This window comes from Heptranchias perlo, chromosome 1 (genome assembly GCF_035084215.1).
Source record: "Heptranchias perlo isolate sHepPer1 chromosome 1, sHepPer1.hap1, whole genome shotgun sequence".
Classification (NCBI taxonomy): Eukaryota; Metazoa; Chordata; class Chondrichthyes; order Hexanchiformes; family Hexanchidae; genus Heptranchias; species Heptranchias perlo.
This window is the reverse complement of record NC_090325.1, coordinates 13,309,031-13,325,178: the sequence shown is the minus strand read 5'-3', so window position 1 is coordinate 13,325,178 and position 16,148 is coordinate 13,309,031. Positions and strand designations below refer to the sequence as shown.

At 42.7% G+C, this 16,148-nt stretch overlaps 1 protein-coding gene across 6 annotated transcripts in view; it reads left to right on the top strand.

Moving 5' to 3' along the window:
* slc4a11 (solute carrier family 4 member 11) overlaps window positions 1–16,148 on the top strand; it is a 150,545-nt gene that overhangs the window by 51,251 nt on the left and 83,146 nt on the right. For 4 of the 6 annotated variants that reach the window (XM_067980938.1, XM_067980808.1, XM_067980818.1 and 1 more), the window contains exons 2-3: window positions 7,709–7,753; window positions 14,624–14,773. In XM_067980938.1, coding sequence (XP_067837039.1) covers window positions 7,709–7,753; window positions 14,624–14,773 — 195 coding nt within the window. The remainder of the gene's footprint in view (window positions 1–7,708; window positions 7,754–14,623; window positions 14,774–16,148) is intronic. The other 2 variants (XM_067980880.1, XM_067980891.1) reach the window with 1 other exon arrangement.

The window sequence follows — 16,148 nt, the reverse complement described above, 5'->3', positions numbered from 1 at the left end:
GAGGAGCGCAGAGATCTCGGAGGGTTGTAGGGCTGGAGGAGGGTACTGAGATGGGGAGGGGTGAGCCAATGGAGGGATTTGACAACAAGGATGAGAATTTTAAAATCGAGATGTTGCCAGACTGGGAGCCAATGTTGGTCAACGAGCACAGGGGTGATGGAGGAACTGGATTTAGTGCGAGTTAGGATTCGTGCAGTAGATTTTTGGATGAGCTCATGTTCGTGGAGGGTGGAAGATGGGAAGCTGGCCAGGAGAGCATTGGAATAGTCAAATCTAGAGGTAACAAAGGCATGGATGAAGGTTTCAGCAGCAGATGAGCTGAGGCAGGGGTGGAGACGGGTGATTTTATGGAGCTGGAATTGGGGGTTGGAAGCTCACCTCAGGTCAAATAGGACGCCAAGATTACCATCAGTCTGGTTCTGCCTCAGACAGTGGCCAGGGAGAGAGATGGCATCGGTGGCTAGGGAATAGAGTTTGTAGCAGATGACTCATGAGTATTTTTGAGTCAGGAAGATGACCATGATGTTTAGCTGCTAAATTGACCGCTCCCTTTTTAAGGTCAAGACTCATACTGTCTAGGCAAATCTTCGTAATTGCTTGTAAACTGCAGGGGTCAGAGCATCTTTGCAATTACTTGTACAATACAGGCTCCAAATCACAGACATGCACTAATGCAAAATATATATCTAGATTAAAAGCCTTGTATTTGTACACACTACCTTCCTGTCCTCACACTTTTGCCGTCACACTTTATTGATTTGGCTCAAAATGAAACCGCAGCAAATCAGAATGGAAGAGGTAAGGAATGTATGAATCAAAAGCACAATAAACAGCTCAAACGATCACTGAGAAACTACGAAGGACCTGCAAAAACAAGTTCAAAAACAAATGACCATTCAGGACATGGAACGCAGGTGGGTAAATGGAGTTGAGGTACAAATCAGCCATGATCTAATTGAATGGCGGAGCACATAGGAACATAGAAACACCAAGCAATGCCATGGTAGATCTGCTGGGGTGGGGTTGCATTTGACCCATCTAGCTCACCATACCGTAGAAACCTATGGTGCCCCCATCAAAGCGTATAACTGCCCCTGAATAATTCCGGTACTTTCTGCCCCCCCCTGCCCAGATATTGATGAGTCTTTGTGTGACTGTGTACTAACTGATATAAATTCTGAACTTGTCTTTTACTGGTTTGTGTCTATGTTCCCTTGTCCTTCAGTCCTGGTTTAACTTAAAATAGTGTCCCTTAGTGCCTTTTTATATGTTTATAATAAAGGCCCCTCTCATTTGCCTCCTATTAAGGTTTAAAAGACTGAGCTTTTTGTCATAACTTGACTTTCCTACACTACAGATCAGCCTCTTGGCTGCCTACTGTTCATCCTCTAGGCCTTGAATGTTTGTGTTGTCTCGAGTTTCAACGTGATGGCTTCCGGTTTTATAATCCAGTGATCTGGCCGTATGGCTTAACCTTCTGTTAGTTTAGGTTGTTGCTCCACAAAAGCTAGACATGCTTGTGATGTGGAGGCACTGAGTGTCAAGATTTGCACTTAATTTTCATCAACAAAACAAACATCAGAACTCAAACCACTGCTACCCTCTATCCTGACCTTAAAAGAGAAAGAACGAACTTGCATTTATATAGCACCTTTCACAACCTCTGGACGTCCCAAAGCATTTTACAGCCAATGAAGTACTTTTTGAAGTGTGGTCACTGTTGCACTGTAGGAAACGCAGCAATCAATTTGCGAACAGCAAGCTCCAACAAACAGCAATGAGATAATGACCAGATAAATAGTTTTAGTGATGCTGGTCGAGGGATAAATATTGGCCAAGACACCAGGGATTACTCCACTGCTCTTCAAAATAGTGCCATGGGGGATCTTTTACGTCCACCTGAGCGGGCAGACGGGGCCTCAGTTTAACGTCTCATCCGAAAGACGGCACCTCCGACGGTGCAGCACTCCCTCGGTACTGCATTGGGAGTGTCAGCCTAGACTTTGTGCTCAGGTCTCGAGTGGGATTTGAACCCATGGCATATTACCATTTCCCCATCTGGCTTTGGCCCCTACAGAAGTGTTTAGACCCTAGCTATACATTGATTTGTAGCATGACCCTTCTTCATGTCTGAGACCTGCTGGTGGCATATTAACAAAAGCACAATCAGCCTAAACACACAATAACAACTTGCATTATTGTCCCAAGGTGCTTTGTGGGACGAAGAGGAAAATAATAAATAGGAATCGATAAGCAATTGGATGGTGAGCCATGGAGGGAGAGATTAGAAAGGGCGTCCAAAAGCTTGGATGAAAAGATGGCTTGGCCCATGAGATGGTTTTTGAAGGCGAGGTGGAGGGGTTTAAGGAGGGAGTTGTTCTGGATAGATGAATTAAGATGGGATGAATGGCTTGCCTCATCTGTAAGTATCTTGAGGTTCAATAGGTATGCTAGGATTTTCTGTTTTTTTGCCTTCATTTGAAGAGCGTTCAGAAGTCAGCGATGAGCGTGACTTGGGGATATGGGTGACGAGCAGAGAGTCTAATAATTGAGTTTGTTGAACGTTGACCGGAGACATGATCAAAGTTTATCAAGTCCAGTACTGCGATGAATGAATTGTACAGGTACAACTGGGTTATCTAACTTGGACCGAAGACCAAACAAAAGGAAATCGGTATTGCGCCTTAAGACCTGTCACTGGAATTTTTAAACCCCAGAGTGCTGGTTATATATTCAGGAACGTCACCATAAAGGAGTTAATGTGTTCCTTACCACTGAATGAATTTTTTTAAATCTTGGGAGAGTAGGGTGAAACTTTGCAGCATCTTTCCTCAGAAGATTAGATCGATTGTGTGTGGTCTGTGGGAGAAATGGCCTATTCTTCAAATCTTTGTCTTTTAAAAACAGGATATGGAGTGCAGAATTTCTATCTTGTTTAAATTTCTATATTCTAAGACGTGTGTGTTGTCCGTCTTTCAAGATGCGATTATTAAACTGAGGCCCTGTCTGACGTGTCAGGTGGACGTAAACCAATTCCATGGCACTATTTCAAAGAAAAGCAAGAGAGTTCTCCCCGATGTCCTGACCTATATTTATCCCTCAACATCAGTAAAACAGATTTTCTGGTCATTATCACATTGCTGTTTGTGGGACTTTGCTGTGTGCAAATTGGCTGCTGTTTCCTAATTTACAATGATGAATATGTACTTTGGGTTGTCCTGAGGTCATGAAAGGTGCTATACAAATGCAAATTTCTTCTTTCTTTTAAAGCCACTTTCTAATATTGTTTTGTTGCAATGTAGAGCATTAATACATTCCAATAACATTCACCCTCCTGTCTGGATGGCCCATTCATTTGAACTCTGTGTGGGGGAGGGAGGAAGAGACGAGCGGCCAGGGGAGCCCACACCTGGGAGGGTGGTGGCGGAGTTGATGGGCAGCTCAACTGGTCAGTCTCCAACGCAAGCTGCTGTGGGAGGGTCAGAAATGAATTCTTTGGCTTGCTGTCTAACTGGAGTGCAGGACAGTCTGCAGAAATTTGGAGTGGAGATGGTCAGGCAGGCAGAGCACTCTCTCTCCTTCCTAAGTTAGTGGATAGGCTGGAGAAGCTGGGGTTGTTCTCCTTGGGGCAGAGAAGGTTGAGAGGGGATTCGATGGACGTGTTCAAAATCATAACGATAAAGAGAAACAGTTCCCATTGGCGGAAGGGTTGAGAACCAGAGGACATAGAGATTTAAGGTGATTTTGGCAAAAGAACCAAAGGCGACATGAGGAAAAACTTTTTTACGCAGCGAGTTGTAATGATCTGGAATGCACTGTCTGACCTGGTGGTGGAAACAGATTCAATCATGGCTTTCAAAAAGGGAATTGAATAAATACTTGAAGGGAAAACATTTGCAGGGGAATGGGACTAGCTGGATTGCTCTTACAAAGAGCTGGCATGGGCCGAATGGCCGCCTCCTATGCTGTAATGATTCCACTATCATATGACTTTGATAGTTAGTAGTAAAAGTAGACTTCTGATTGTAGGGGACACGAGGTCTGTTTGCAGGAATGATTGATGCTGATCCTGAACCTGAGAATATTTAGTGCAGGCTCGAAATTTGCACCAGTCTGTGAAAGTTTTACATAAAACATGTTACATATAAAAGTGTTCACCCACACTAAATTTTGCAGCAGAAATAATCGAAGTTCATGCTTTCCTGGTTCAGAAAAAGAAACCAATTCTAAAATGGTAGAATGTAAGATTCACTGAAATATAGAAAATCAACTGATTCAGTGCTACCATTTCAATGTCATGAGTGTAAGTTACAGGAGCAAAAATGGGTTTTGGTGAGTGAAGAATAAACACTAGTACTTGCATCTCAATACAACAAATCCACTGTGCACAATATTTTTAGCCCAACTCCCAATGTAAAAATTCTAGTGGAGTTCCGCAGGGATCTGTCTTGGGGCCTCAATTATTCACTATTTATTAACGACTTAGATGAAGGCATAGAAAGTCTCATATCTAAGTTTGCCGATGACACAAAGATTGGTGGCATTGTAAGCAGTGTAGATGAAAACATAAAATTACAAAGCGATATTGACAGATTAGGTGAATGAATTCCATTTGCCACAGTTTTGCCCAATGTAGGCAAATGTGAGGTCATCCACTTTGGATCAAAAAAGGATAGAACAGGGTACTTTCTAAATGGTAAAAAGTTTAAAAACAATGGATGTCCAAAGGGACTTAGGGGTTCAGGTACAGAGATCATTGAAGTGTCATGAACAGGTGCAGAAAATAATCAATAAGGCAAATGGAATGTTAGCCTTTATATCTAGAGGACTGGAGTACAAAGGGGCAGAACGGGACCTTGATAAATTGGGCCAGTGGGCCGATGAATGGCAGATGGAGTTTAATTTAGATAAATGTGAGGTGATGCATTTTGGTAGATCGAATTGGGCCAGGACCTACTCCGTTAATGGTAGGGCGTTGGGGAGAGTTATAGAACAGAGATCTAGGAGTACAGGTTCATAGCTCCTTGAAAGTGGAGTCACAGGTGGATAGGGTGGTGAAGAAGGCATTCAGCATGCTTGGTTTCATTGGTCAGAACATTGAATACAGGAGTTGGGATGTCTTGTTGAAGTTGTACAAGACATTAGTAAGGCCACACTTGGAATACTGTGTACAGTTCTGGTCACCCTATTATAGAAAGGATATTATTAAACTAGAAAGAGTGCAGAAAAGATTTACTAGGATGCTACCGGGACTTGGCGGTTTAACTTATAGGGAGAGGTTGGATAGACTGAGACTTTTTTCCCTGGAGAGTAGGAGGTTTCGGGGTGATCTTATAGAAGTCTATAAAATAATGAGGGGCATAGATAAGGTAGATAGTCAAAATCTTTTCCCAAAGGTAGGGGAGTCTATAACGAGGGGACATAGATTTAAGGTGAGAGGGGAGAGATACAAAAGGGTCCAGAGGGGCAATTTTTTCACTCAAAGGGTGGTGAGTGTCTGGAACGAGCTGCCAGAGGCAGTAGTAGAGGCGGGTACAATTTTGTCTTTTAAAAAGCATTTGGACAGTTACATGGGTAAGATGGGTATAGAGGGATATGGGCCAAGTGAAGGCAATTGGGACTAGCTTAGTGGTATAAACTGGGCGACATGGACATGTTCGGCCGAAGGGCCTGTTTCCATGTTGTAACTTCTATGAAGTTATGCTGCAGCTATACAAAACCCTGGTTAGACCGCACCTGGAGTACTGTGAGCAGTTCTGGGCACCACACCTTCGGAAGGACATATTGGCCTTGGAGGGAGTGCAGCGTAGGTTTACTAGAATGATACCTGGACTTTGAAGGTTAAGTTACGAGGAGAGATTACATAAATTGGGGTTGTATTCTCTGGAATTACGAAGGTTAAGGGGTGATCTGATCGAAGTTTATAAGATATTAAGGGGAACAGATAGGGTGGAGAGAGAGAAACTATTTCTGCCGGTTGGGGATTCTAGGAGTAGGGGGCACAGTCTAAAAATTAGAGCCAGACCTTTCAGGAGAGAGATTAGAAAACATTTCTACACACAAAGGGTGGTAGAAGTTTGGAACTCTCTTCCGCAAATGACAATTGATACTAGCTCAATTGCTAAATTTAAATCGGAGATCGATAGCTTTTTGGCAACCAAAGGTATTAAGGGATATGGGGCAAAGGCGGGTATATGGAGTTAGATCACAGATCAGCCATGATCTTATGACTGGTGGGGTTGGAATGGAATGGACTATCAAGGGACTGAGGGGGCTGCTTGGAATGGACTGCTGTGGAACCACAGAGGCATCATGACTAAGTCCAATCCTGTCCTCTCCTGATATCCACATGTGGACGTTTCCAGTGGGGTTCACTGAATAGTGATTAGGAATAAGAAACTGGCCTCTTTTTTTCTCTCCTTTCCCAAACGATGGGGGCCGAAGTCAATCGCAGCGTCCTTACTGCTGAGATCAGCTATCTGAAGCCAGGCAAGGAATTGGACCTGGATCCTTCCTGATCTGTGAGACTCAGCAATTCACTGCTGTAACGCAAGCTGAACCCTTGAGGGGAGCTTGTGGACGCTCGTCCTGTACTGATCTTTACAAGTTTATTAATCCATCCATTATATAGATTATTCAGTGGAATCAAGTTTTCCATTGTTGCTGGGAAGCTATCTGGTGCACTATTCACACAGCCTTCAGCTGTAAGCCCTAAACTCTGCTGCCTCTCTACCTCCTTTTAAGATGCTCCTTAAACCTACCTCTTTGACCAAGCTTTTGATCACCTGTTTTAATTTCTCCATACGTGGCCCGGTGTCAAATTTTGTTTGATAATCACTCCTGTGAAGCGCCTTGGGACATTTTATTACGTTTAAAAGTGCTATATAAATGCAAGTTGTTGCCTGGGCTCCTGTACTTCCACAAAGCCTAAAGACGCATTAAGCTATTTTTGAATCTTCCAAGATTTTTGATCAGAGGTTCCTGTATTTCCTGTATGAAGAGTCAGACTACTTGTATTCATTAGGATTCAATATGGATGTGACCATTACACTTAGTTTATTTTGGCACTTGGGCATTAAAACTGAACCTATAGGTTATGAACAAGTGCTCTTTGTGAACATAGGATTAGGACAAATGATAAGATGAACATATCCTGATTGAGCCTTCACTTTCTGTATGGATGCCAACAACAACACCTTTGATTTCTACGTGGCTTCTAAGACAGAAAAATGTCCCAAGGCACTTCACAGAGGTGTAATCAGACAAAAATGGGTGTTGAGCCACAAGAGGAGATGTTGGGTGGGGTGAACAAAAGTTTACTCAAAGACGTGGGTTTTAGAGAGAGAATTAAAGGAGTTGGGGAGGCATATAGTTTTCGGGAGGGAATTCCAGAGCATGGGACCTAGATAGCCACCAGTGGTAGGATGAAAGGGGAGAGGGGAAATGCACAAGAGGTCAGAGTTGGAGGAGTAAGAGTTAAATTGGGGGTCGAGGAGCCAATGTAGGTCAGTGAGGACAGGGGTGATGAGTGAGAGGGGCTTGGTGCGGGGGAGGATACAGGCGGCAGAGTTTCGGATGAGATGAAGGATGGGAGACTGGCTGGGAGAGCGTTCACAGAAGAGACTAATGCAGCCCTTTCACATACATGTGACTCTGCACTAATTTGTTCTCGTGTTAAAGTCTACCTTTTTATTTTTTTTTAATCCAGATACTCCAACTGCAACTGTGAACGGGTACTACTTCCAGGAAAGTGGTGAGTGGGTTAAATGAAGTGTTGCATTTACCTGATGCAGAATGTAAATACTTTATTGAACATTAAAACAATATTTGTGTTTTCAGGAAGGGAGGTATGGAAAGTACTCTTATGTTAACTTTTTAAAAAATATTAACCCTGCATCTGTAATCCTGGGTCCTGAGAATGTGAGCTTTTTTTAGTGTTGGTTTGACCGTTTATGGCTTTTAGCATTGTAACACAGTGTAGGAATGCACTTGTTTTCAAAAGGGGATTGATTTTTGTCAGCAGAGTCTTGTCGCAGTATTTGCTTGCATTACAGTACTTCAAAGTAGTTCACTCCATGAGAAGGAGTTGAGAAATGTTTCTGAATGTGTGGTGGTGGAAAGGGCAAATAGGGTCTTTAAACCCAGATTCTCTCTGATAACAACCGACTACTTAGTTGGTTTAAGCCCAAAAAGATGTGGGAATATAAGTTAATGATTCTCTAACAGTTCGTCCTTTCGGGGGGAAAAAGAGAGACCCTGATGTGGACACTTGTTCTTTACAATGGCCAATAAAGTGTGCAAATAACGGCAGATCTAAGATGTAAGAAAACCAGAAGATTGATGGGTTTGGAAACATTTTATTGAACCTGGATAAAGAAAAAAGTTTTTTATTGTTTAGCGAGCAAGATCTTTCATTTGAATAGCACCTTATCTGGTCCTTGAGACATTCCAAAAGTTACTTTTTCTTTTTTTGAAGTGTAGGGAAAAGTGGCAGCTAATTTGTCCCACAGACATTAATGGATCAAATAACCAATTAATCTGTTTGAGGGATAAATGTTAGTGAAGTGTCCCCTGCCCTTCTTTGCATTGTACCAGGGGATATTTTCCGGCCCGCCTGAACAGCAGACGAGACCTTTTGCTTAACGTCTCATCCGAAAGCCGGCACCTCTGACCGTGCAGCACTGCAGAATTGTCAGCTTAGATCGCGTGCTTTAAGTCCTGGAGTGGAGCTCGAATCCAACATCGTGGCTCAGAGGTTAAATAGCTCCAATGAGCTAGGCTAACACTCTATTTACTCTCTTCTGTCCCACTCACCACAGCAAGTAAATGTAATTTTCTCCACACTCTGGTAACTCCTATTTTGAGGCACAATATTCAATAATATCACCACCGGGATTATTGGTGAGTGTCCACTTGAGAGATGCAGTTTGGCACTCCTTGCTCTCTGTTAGTCAGTGGGTGTCTGATCTAGGCGATCTCCATACAGCTGAGGACTCAACTTGTGCGTACTTGTGTTTTTACTTATTCTTGGGATGTCGATGACGCTGAGAAGGCAGTATTTATTGGACATTCATAGTTGCTCTGAGGGCATTGAGTTACTCACATAGTGTGGGACTGGAGTCACATATAGGTCAGACTGGGTGGGTTTCCTTTCCCTGAAGAACATTAGTGAATCAGTTGGGTTTTTACAACATGGTCATTTTTTTTCCTCCTGATGCTAGCCCATAAATTTCATTGAATTCAATTTCACAACTTGCTGGGATTTGAACTCGTGACCTCTGGGTTGCTAGGCCACTGTACCCCTGCAATATGAAACATTTGACACTTGCTGAGGTTAAAGAATCCCTATAAATAAGCATACTATATCATTTGCACTGCTTAAAATAACACTCACTGTGCTCTGTTGTGTACTTTGAGACATTTTTTTAAGCGCTATAGTGAACTATCAGCTTAGCTCTGTTAATTACACTCTCGCCTCTAAGTCAGAAGGCTGTGGGTTCAAACCCCACTCCAGGATTTAAGCGCATTGTCTATGTTGACCTTTCAGTGCCGTACTGAGTGGTGCCTGCATTGTCAGAGATGCTGTCCTTTTTAGATGAGACATTAAATCAAGACAAGCACCATGGAGAGATCCTATATGACACAAGGTGGTGTATAAATGCAATGTCATTCCTTTTCTTAATGAGTAGTTTATAAAATCTTTTCTCAAGTTAGTCTATCAACTTTCTGAATAATTCTGTAAATGTATGGAACGCTCCCTTCAAAATCTTACTAAAATTCTTTTTGATCTTGCCTGTTGTTTCACCATCTGGGTGGGAGAAACTATGCTCTAATATGTTTTGATATTAGAACATGCTTTAGCATTGAAGTCTGTGCCCTTTTTAACCAAAATCTGCAGTTGATCTCCTGTAGCTGCAGTCCATTTTCCCCTGATTTTATTTATTTTTTGTGCTTGTGTAAAGTGCCATTGTGCGTTCTGGCACGGTCCCGACAGACTGAATGGCCGCCTTCTGTGCTGTACATAAGAACATAAATAGGAGCAGGCGGAGGCCATACGGGCTCTCGAGCCTGCTCTGCCATTCAATAAGATCATGCCTGATCTTCGACCTCAACTCCACTTCCCCTACCCCCCAATCCCCATATCCCTTGATTCCCCTAGAGTCCAAAAATCTATCTATCTCAGTCTCAAATATACTGTAATGATTCTATGTAGTTTTATTCCTTCCCTCAGCAAGCTTAATTTGGCAATTTAGGTTGAAAGATTCTATTGAGATAGTATTTGTAATGCAGTGATTAGCTTCCTCTTCCCTTAACAACACCAACTGCTCTGAAGGGACCTTTTGTTCTCTGGGAATTCTTCCCATTTTCTCACAGCATCCTTAATTTTTTTTTAAAAAAGAACTTGCATTTATATAGCATCTTTCACAACTTCAGGACGTCCCAAAGCACTTACAGCCAATGAAGCACTTTTGAAGTGTACTCACTGTTATATTAGGCCTTGTTAGAGTATGAGTATTGGATTCTGCTCCTGATGAGGTGAAGGGCAGTGTAGGATTTCCACATCTGGTGAGGTTGATGTAATAATTTGCAGGGCTTTGGGGAAAGAGCAGGGGGAAAGGGACTAATTGGATAACACTTTCAAAGAGCCAGCACAGGCATGATGGGCCGAATATCCTTCTACTGCGCTGTAGGATTCTATGACAAAATCTTGTATTAATGCTGCACGAGTATATACCAACAAGCTATACCAAATTTGTTGGGTCGTGTTTATATTTATATGCATACTATATATATAAAAATATATAATCTCATAATATGAATCTTAAGTGTTTTATTGCAGAGCTTAAATATAAGTGGTCTTGGGTCCTTTAGAGTGATTGGAGAAAGTTTGTTTGCATCAGGTTTACAAGTATTAGCTTGTCACTTAAACATGGCTGCCGGTTTTTTGACTGGGACGGGAGTCCACTGAAGGAATTGACTTGGGAGAAGATGTCATAGCAACAGGCTGCAGTTCAGTGGTATTTAGCTAGTAATCTGCTGTTTGAGAGGTATGTTCATATCTGGCTAGACATGTATTTCATATCAAGTTAATCAACAAGCTGAGAGGTACTAGGTCACTATCGCTATCCAGGTATAGGGATGTGCTGGAGAGCTAACACTAGTGTGAGACCCAACTAGCATTTTGTTCAGAATTGATGGATTGACTGCACAAATCTTCTAGATTGTATTTTTCAAATTCAGATACCCTTCAGTGGAGTTGTGATCATCAGCTTGAGATAAAAGGACAGCATGGTGATGGTTTGGACTTATCGAGTACCTGCAAAGAGATTGTTCGTCCACCTTCTGAATCCCTTATTCCTTCAGGGATTATCCAGGCTCATATTGATACCACGCATATGCTCATGAGACCTCCAATTTTTGGATCTTCTGGATACTTATGGTCTCCTAGACTCGAGGGAGGCTGATACCTGGTGCTGCTTTGTTTGCAGTGAATTGCTTGGCTGTTTAAATGGGAAAGGCTAATTTTGTATGTAAGCCAAGCAAGTGACTCTCGAGGCATAGTGAAGGGGGCAGGATGGGAGATTGGGTGGAGCTGATGAATCTGTGTACTTTTTTAATCAAATGTTTATATTTTTTTTGTACTGACCAGGGGTATATACACTGCTGTTCAACAAAGCACAACAGTCAGAAAATAAATCTAGTCTGATTTTTGATTTTTTTTTTCTCTTTGCATTTTTGAGGGCTTCCAATAGTTGAGGCTCCAGGTCAACTAATTAACCAGAAGGCTATTTGGATGTCTGCCATCAAGAAATATATCAGCCAAGATTTCTTTTGAGGAAAGGTTGTTCTATGGGATCTGTAACCACTAGGTTCCTTCTTTCTCTCTCCAACATTCTCCCCACCACAATCAAAAAAAAAACCCTTGATCAAACCAAGGAATTATTAACATTTCAGTTGAATACCATGGAATGGATCAAAGCATGTTGGTGACATCTAGTGGGAGGGCTTCAATGTTGTCATGAAATTGAGATTTTGCTTGTTTCGTTTTCATCAGATTGGGTCTCCGCGAGAGATCGATCGTGGATTTTTTTTTTAGTCCCGCAGCTCTATTCAAAGAAGAGCAGGGAGTTCACTGCGTCCCTAGCCTGCGTCCCTAGCCAGCATCCCTCCTTCAAAGCTAAGCAAAGAAGAAAATTTAACAGGCCACTCATCTCTTGGCTGTTTGTGGGATCGTATTGGAATGTCTATCATGTCTGCTTACAATAAGTGCCTGCACTCAACATATGTAAAGTGATCTTTTAAATAAGTGAAAGTATTTCTCAACTGGACAGATACGATTCTTCATAGAGTCGACTTGGAAACATCAATGAACAGAACAGCTTAAAATGTGCCTAATTAAAATAGGGATTAAGGGTAGTTACTCAGACTGGCAAAAGGTGGGACGTGGTGTTCCACAAGGATCGGTGCTGGGACCACTGTTGTTCACAATTTACGTAAACAATTTGGGCTCCAAGTACAATTTCAAAATTGTGGGGAGACCAAAACTAGGGGCCATAAATATAAGATGGTCACCAATAAATCCAATAGGGAATTCAGGAGAAACTTCTTTACTCAGAGTGGTGAGAATGTGGAACTTGCTCCCACCAGGAGTAGTTGAGGTGAATAGCATGATGCATTTAAGGGGAGATGGGATAAGCACATGAGGGAGAAAGGAATAGAAGGGTATGCTGATAGGGTTAAATGAAGAGGGGTGGGAGGAGACTGGTATGAAACATAAACGCAGGCATGGACCAGTTCAGCCGAATGGCCTGTTTGTGTTGTAGACTGTCTGTAATTCTGTGGAAAAACATGTACACTTTGACTACAGCAGTGCAAACTCAGGGTGGAGGTTTGCTGAATGTACTGTCTTGTCTCCCTGCTGATCCTATTTAACATTAAGCATTTTTACTGAAAATACAGGAACTCCCTGCAGTTTGCCCATTATACAATCTGCTATGCTCTTTTGAGGGTGCAGTATAATAATCCCAAATGCCACTTCTGTTTTGTGCCTATGCAGTACAAGTGACTCATATTGCAAGCCAAATAGTCTGTGTGTGTTTGTGTGGTTTTCATCGTCTCCCCAGAGAGCGAGCGAGAGAACGAGTTGTGGCTTTGTCTGTAGTATATTTTCTTCCCCTTATCTGTTTCCAGTACAGGAAGGGCTGGCCACAAGATATCTAACCAATGCCACGTGGATTAAAACCCCTTATGTGTGTGTTTCTTTTATAAAAATAAAGGGGAGCCATGTCGTTGTGGAGAAGAATTTGGTACTTCATGAAGGAAACTGAGATTTACAAAATTGTATTGAGTTGTGATGCTGCATGGTGCAATGTAATGTCAGAATTATACAAGTTAGCTCATGGAGATTTTCTTACAAACCCAAGGGAGGGGTGGGGGGAATTGGCATTTCCCTTAAGAAGGTGTTGCTCCCTGTAAAACCAAATGGCACCAATCCTGGTGGCAGCTACCTGTTTGGGCACAAGCCCAGGCTTTCCCAGAGGATTTAGTGCAATTGGGTTTTCCTGTTAAGTGTGAATGCTTATTTTGGGGTGGGGGGGGAGGGGAGGGAGACTGTTTGTTTTTTGCCATGCTGATCTTGCGTTGTTGGCATGGAAGCCTGAGCATCCAAAGATTGCCACCAATTAGAACATTGATTACTGCATCTGTACACAGCATCGACTATTCCCCACCCCCCGCTATCTAATAGTTGACTGTTGCTGGGTAATATTGCATAAACAGTGTGCATCATAACTGGGCCCGATTTTTCAGTTCTCAACATGCTGATAACTGTCCTCGTTCTTGATTGACTGGGCTGTGGGAAGATGGAGCTGAGGGTCCTACCATACCGGAAGATGGGGGGGGAAAATAGGTGTATCAAGCGAGATTCCAAAGGTTCTGGGGACGGGGGGGTAGGGAAGTGAGAAGTGGAAGAGCTGTTGTGCTCTGAATTGTACCATGGGTACAGTTTTATTATTAAACACCCACTGTTTCACATAGAACAGTCACTGGTGTTGTGTTTTGAGTGGGGGAGGTGGTGAGGATTTTAATGAGTGGTTTTGTTATTATCCTGCACGAGTAATCACTTTATGTAGGTTGCCAACCCTCCAGGATTGCCCTGGAGTCTCCAGGACACTACTGCAAGCAACAACTGGGAGAAAAAATCATAGGGGCTATAAAAAATTGATTTTTAAAAAAAACGTTTTTGAACATTTTGGTTATTAGTAATAAAAAAAAATCTGAGCTGGGTAAAGAAGGCTGTTTGACTGACAGTCAAGAATCATCCATTCTGGTAACTAAGAGTCTGTTTGCTTTCCGATTGGTGTGGGAAGGCGGTGCACCGCGAGTGTGGACATGTCAGGCGACCAATGGCAGGGTTGTGGGGGGTGGGGCAGTTGGAGGCAGGAAGTCATGTGATGACATCTCCAGGAATATGTCCAACCTGAGTTGGCAACCCTAGTTGACTCATGATTTGGGTACTGACTATGCTCTTCCAGATTTCTTTTCTTAAAAACTTCCTGAATGTGACTGGTAAATTCCTCAGATAGTGGACAACCTCACTAACAGAACTACTTTATTGCTTTAGATGATATGAAAGCTGGGGGTGAAGAATGCAGCGAGAGTCGAGGGGATGACGCAGATGAAACTTACGAAACTGTAAATGCATCAACCATGTCCGATGACAGCATCCGATTCTATGTCAATGTGAATGTGGAGATGGAGCCAAATGCAGATGGTGAGTATAGGAAAAATTGAGGTACACAAGTACGTTTTTGTCCAATTTTGCACTGTTCACGATGGTCCGTGCGGTACTTGTTGACTGTTCTGCCGATAGTGCCCTGATGGCTTAGTTGGTAAAGATGCTGTGAAGTGTGGAAATGAGCCACACAAAACCAGAAAAAGGTGCCTGGTTCCACATGATCTCAGCTGGAGCAGTGGTCGACTCTCTACAAATGGCTTTGGCGACCCCTGCTGGCCAAGTGTATGGGTATGGACATTGGCCGACGATGGTATCTGGCTTGGCCATGATGTCCCTGTGGTCATAAAAAGCTGGTGGGAGAAGCCTGTTTCGACTGGCACGTGAAGAATAGCTGTGTGGTGAGGCACTGGAAGGTGGCAGCCACTGGTTCAGCAGCATGTTGGCAGTTCCAGGGGAGAACATTGTGGATAAGGACACAGTTACATGATGCAAACAAAACACAGCAACTTTACTTGAGTGTTGTGCCTTCTCTCCATTGTGTATTATTGGTGCTGTTCCTTGGGGTACAAGTCTATTGTTACAAATTGTGGCCCTTCAGGTGTTGATCTTTTTATCTTGAGGATGATGTAATGAAGGCTTTTTTTATGATGATGAGTATCACACCCCAGAGAACACGGAACGCTTTTACATTCTTACACAGGCTCCTGACTTCCACTGGAATAAAGCCTCACTGTGTTGTGCAAGCCATTGTTTTATGGAGCTACCTATTGATTCTTGTTTGTTAACGAGAAAAGGACTATGGGTGAACCTTGCTGGCAGTGGCGCCGAGGAATCCCTCGGAGAGCACTATCCAGCGACGAAGGGTCTCTGGTGACTGGGGATAATTCTGTACACAATGGAGCTGCATTTCCTCATATTGACTCTTCAGGCCTTTTTATGTCTGTAGGCACAATGCTGACCCACAGTCTACATCAGATAGCTTATTTTAGAACTTTGATGTCAATGGGCTTTAGACTACTAACCGTTTCCTTCTGGAAGAATGTCTCATTGATCAACTCATGGTGTGTTTATTAAAGTTTGTATGATTGTTTGCATAAGGGCGATGTCGACCTTGCTGCAGGTTATTAAAATCTGCTGTCTCTTTTTGAATTATTGCTTGAAGGTGGCACGTGAGGTTAGATGTGAACTTTCAGTCGTGTTTAAACGGGGATGCAGCAGGTTTTAAAAGAACCTGCGGCACAATTCAAAGAGGGGGTTAGTTCTTCTGGTGTCCTGGCCAACATTTATCCCTCAACCAACACCACCAAAGCAAATTATCTGGTTATTTATCTCATTGCTGTTAGTGGGACTTTGCACTCAAATCTTTTAAAGAGAAAACATTTGTATGATGCTGGCAAGATGGTATTTATTG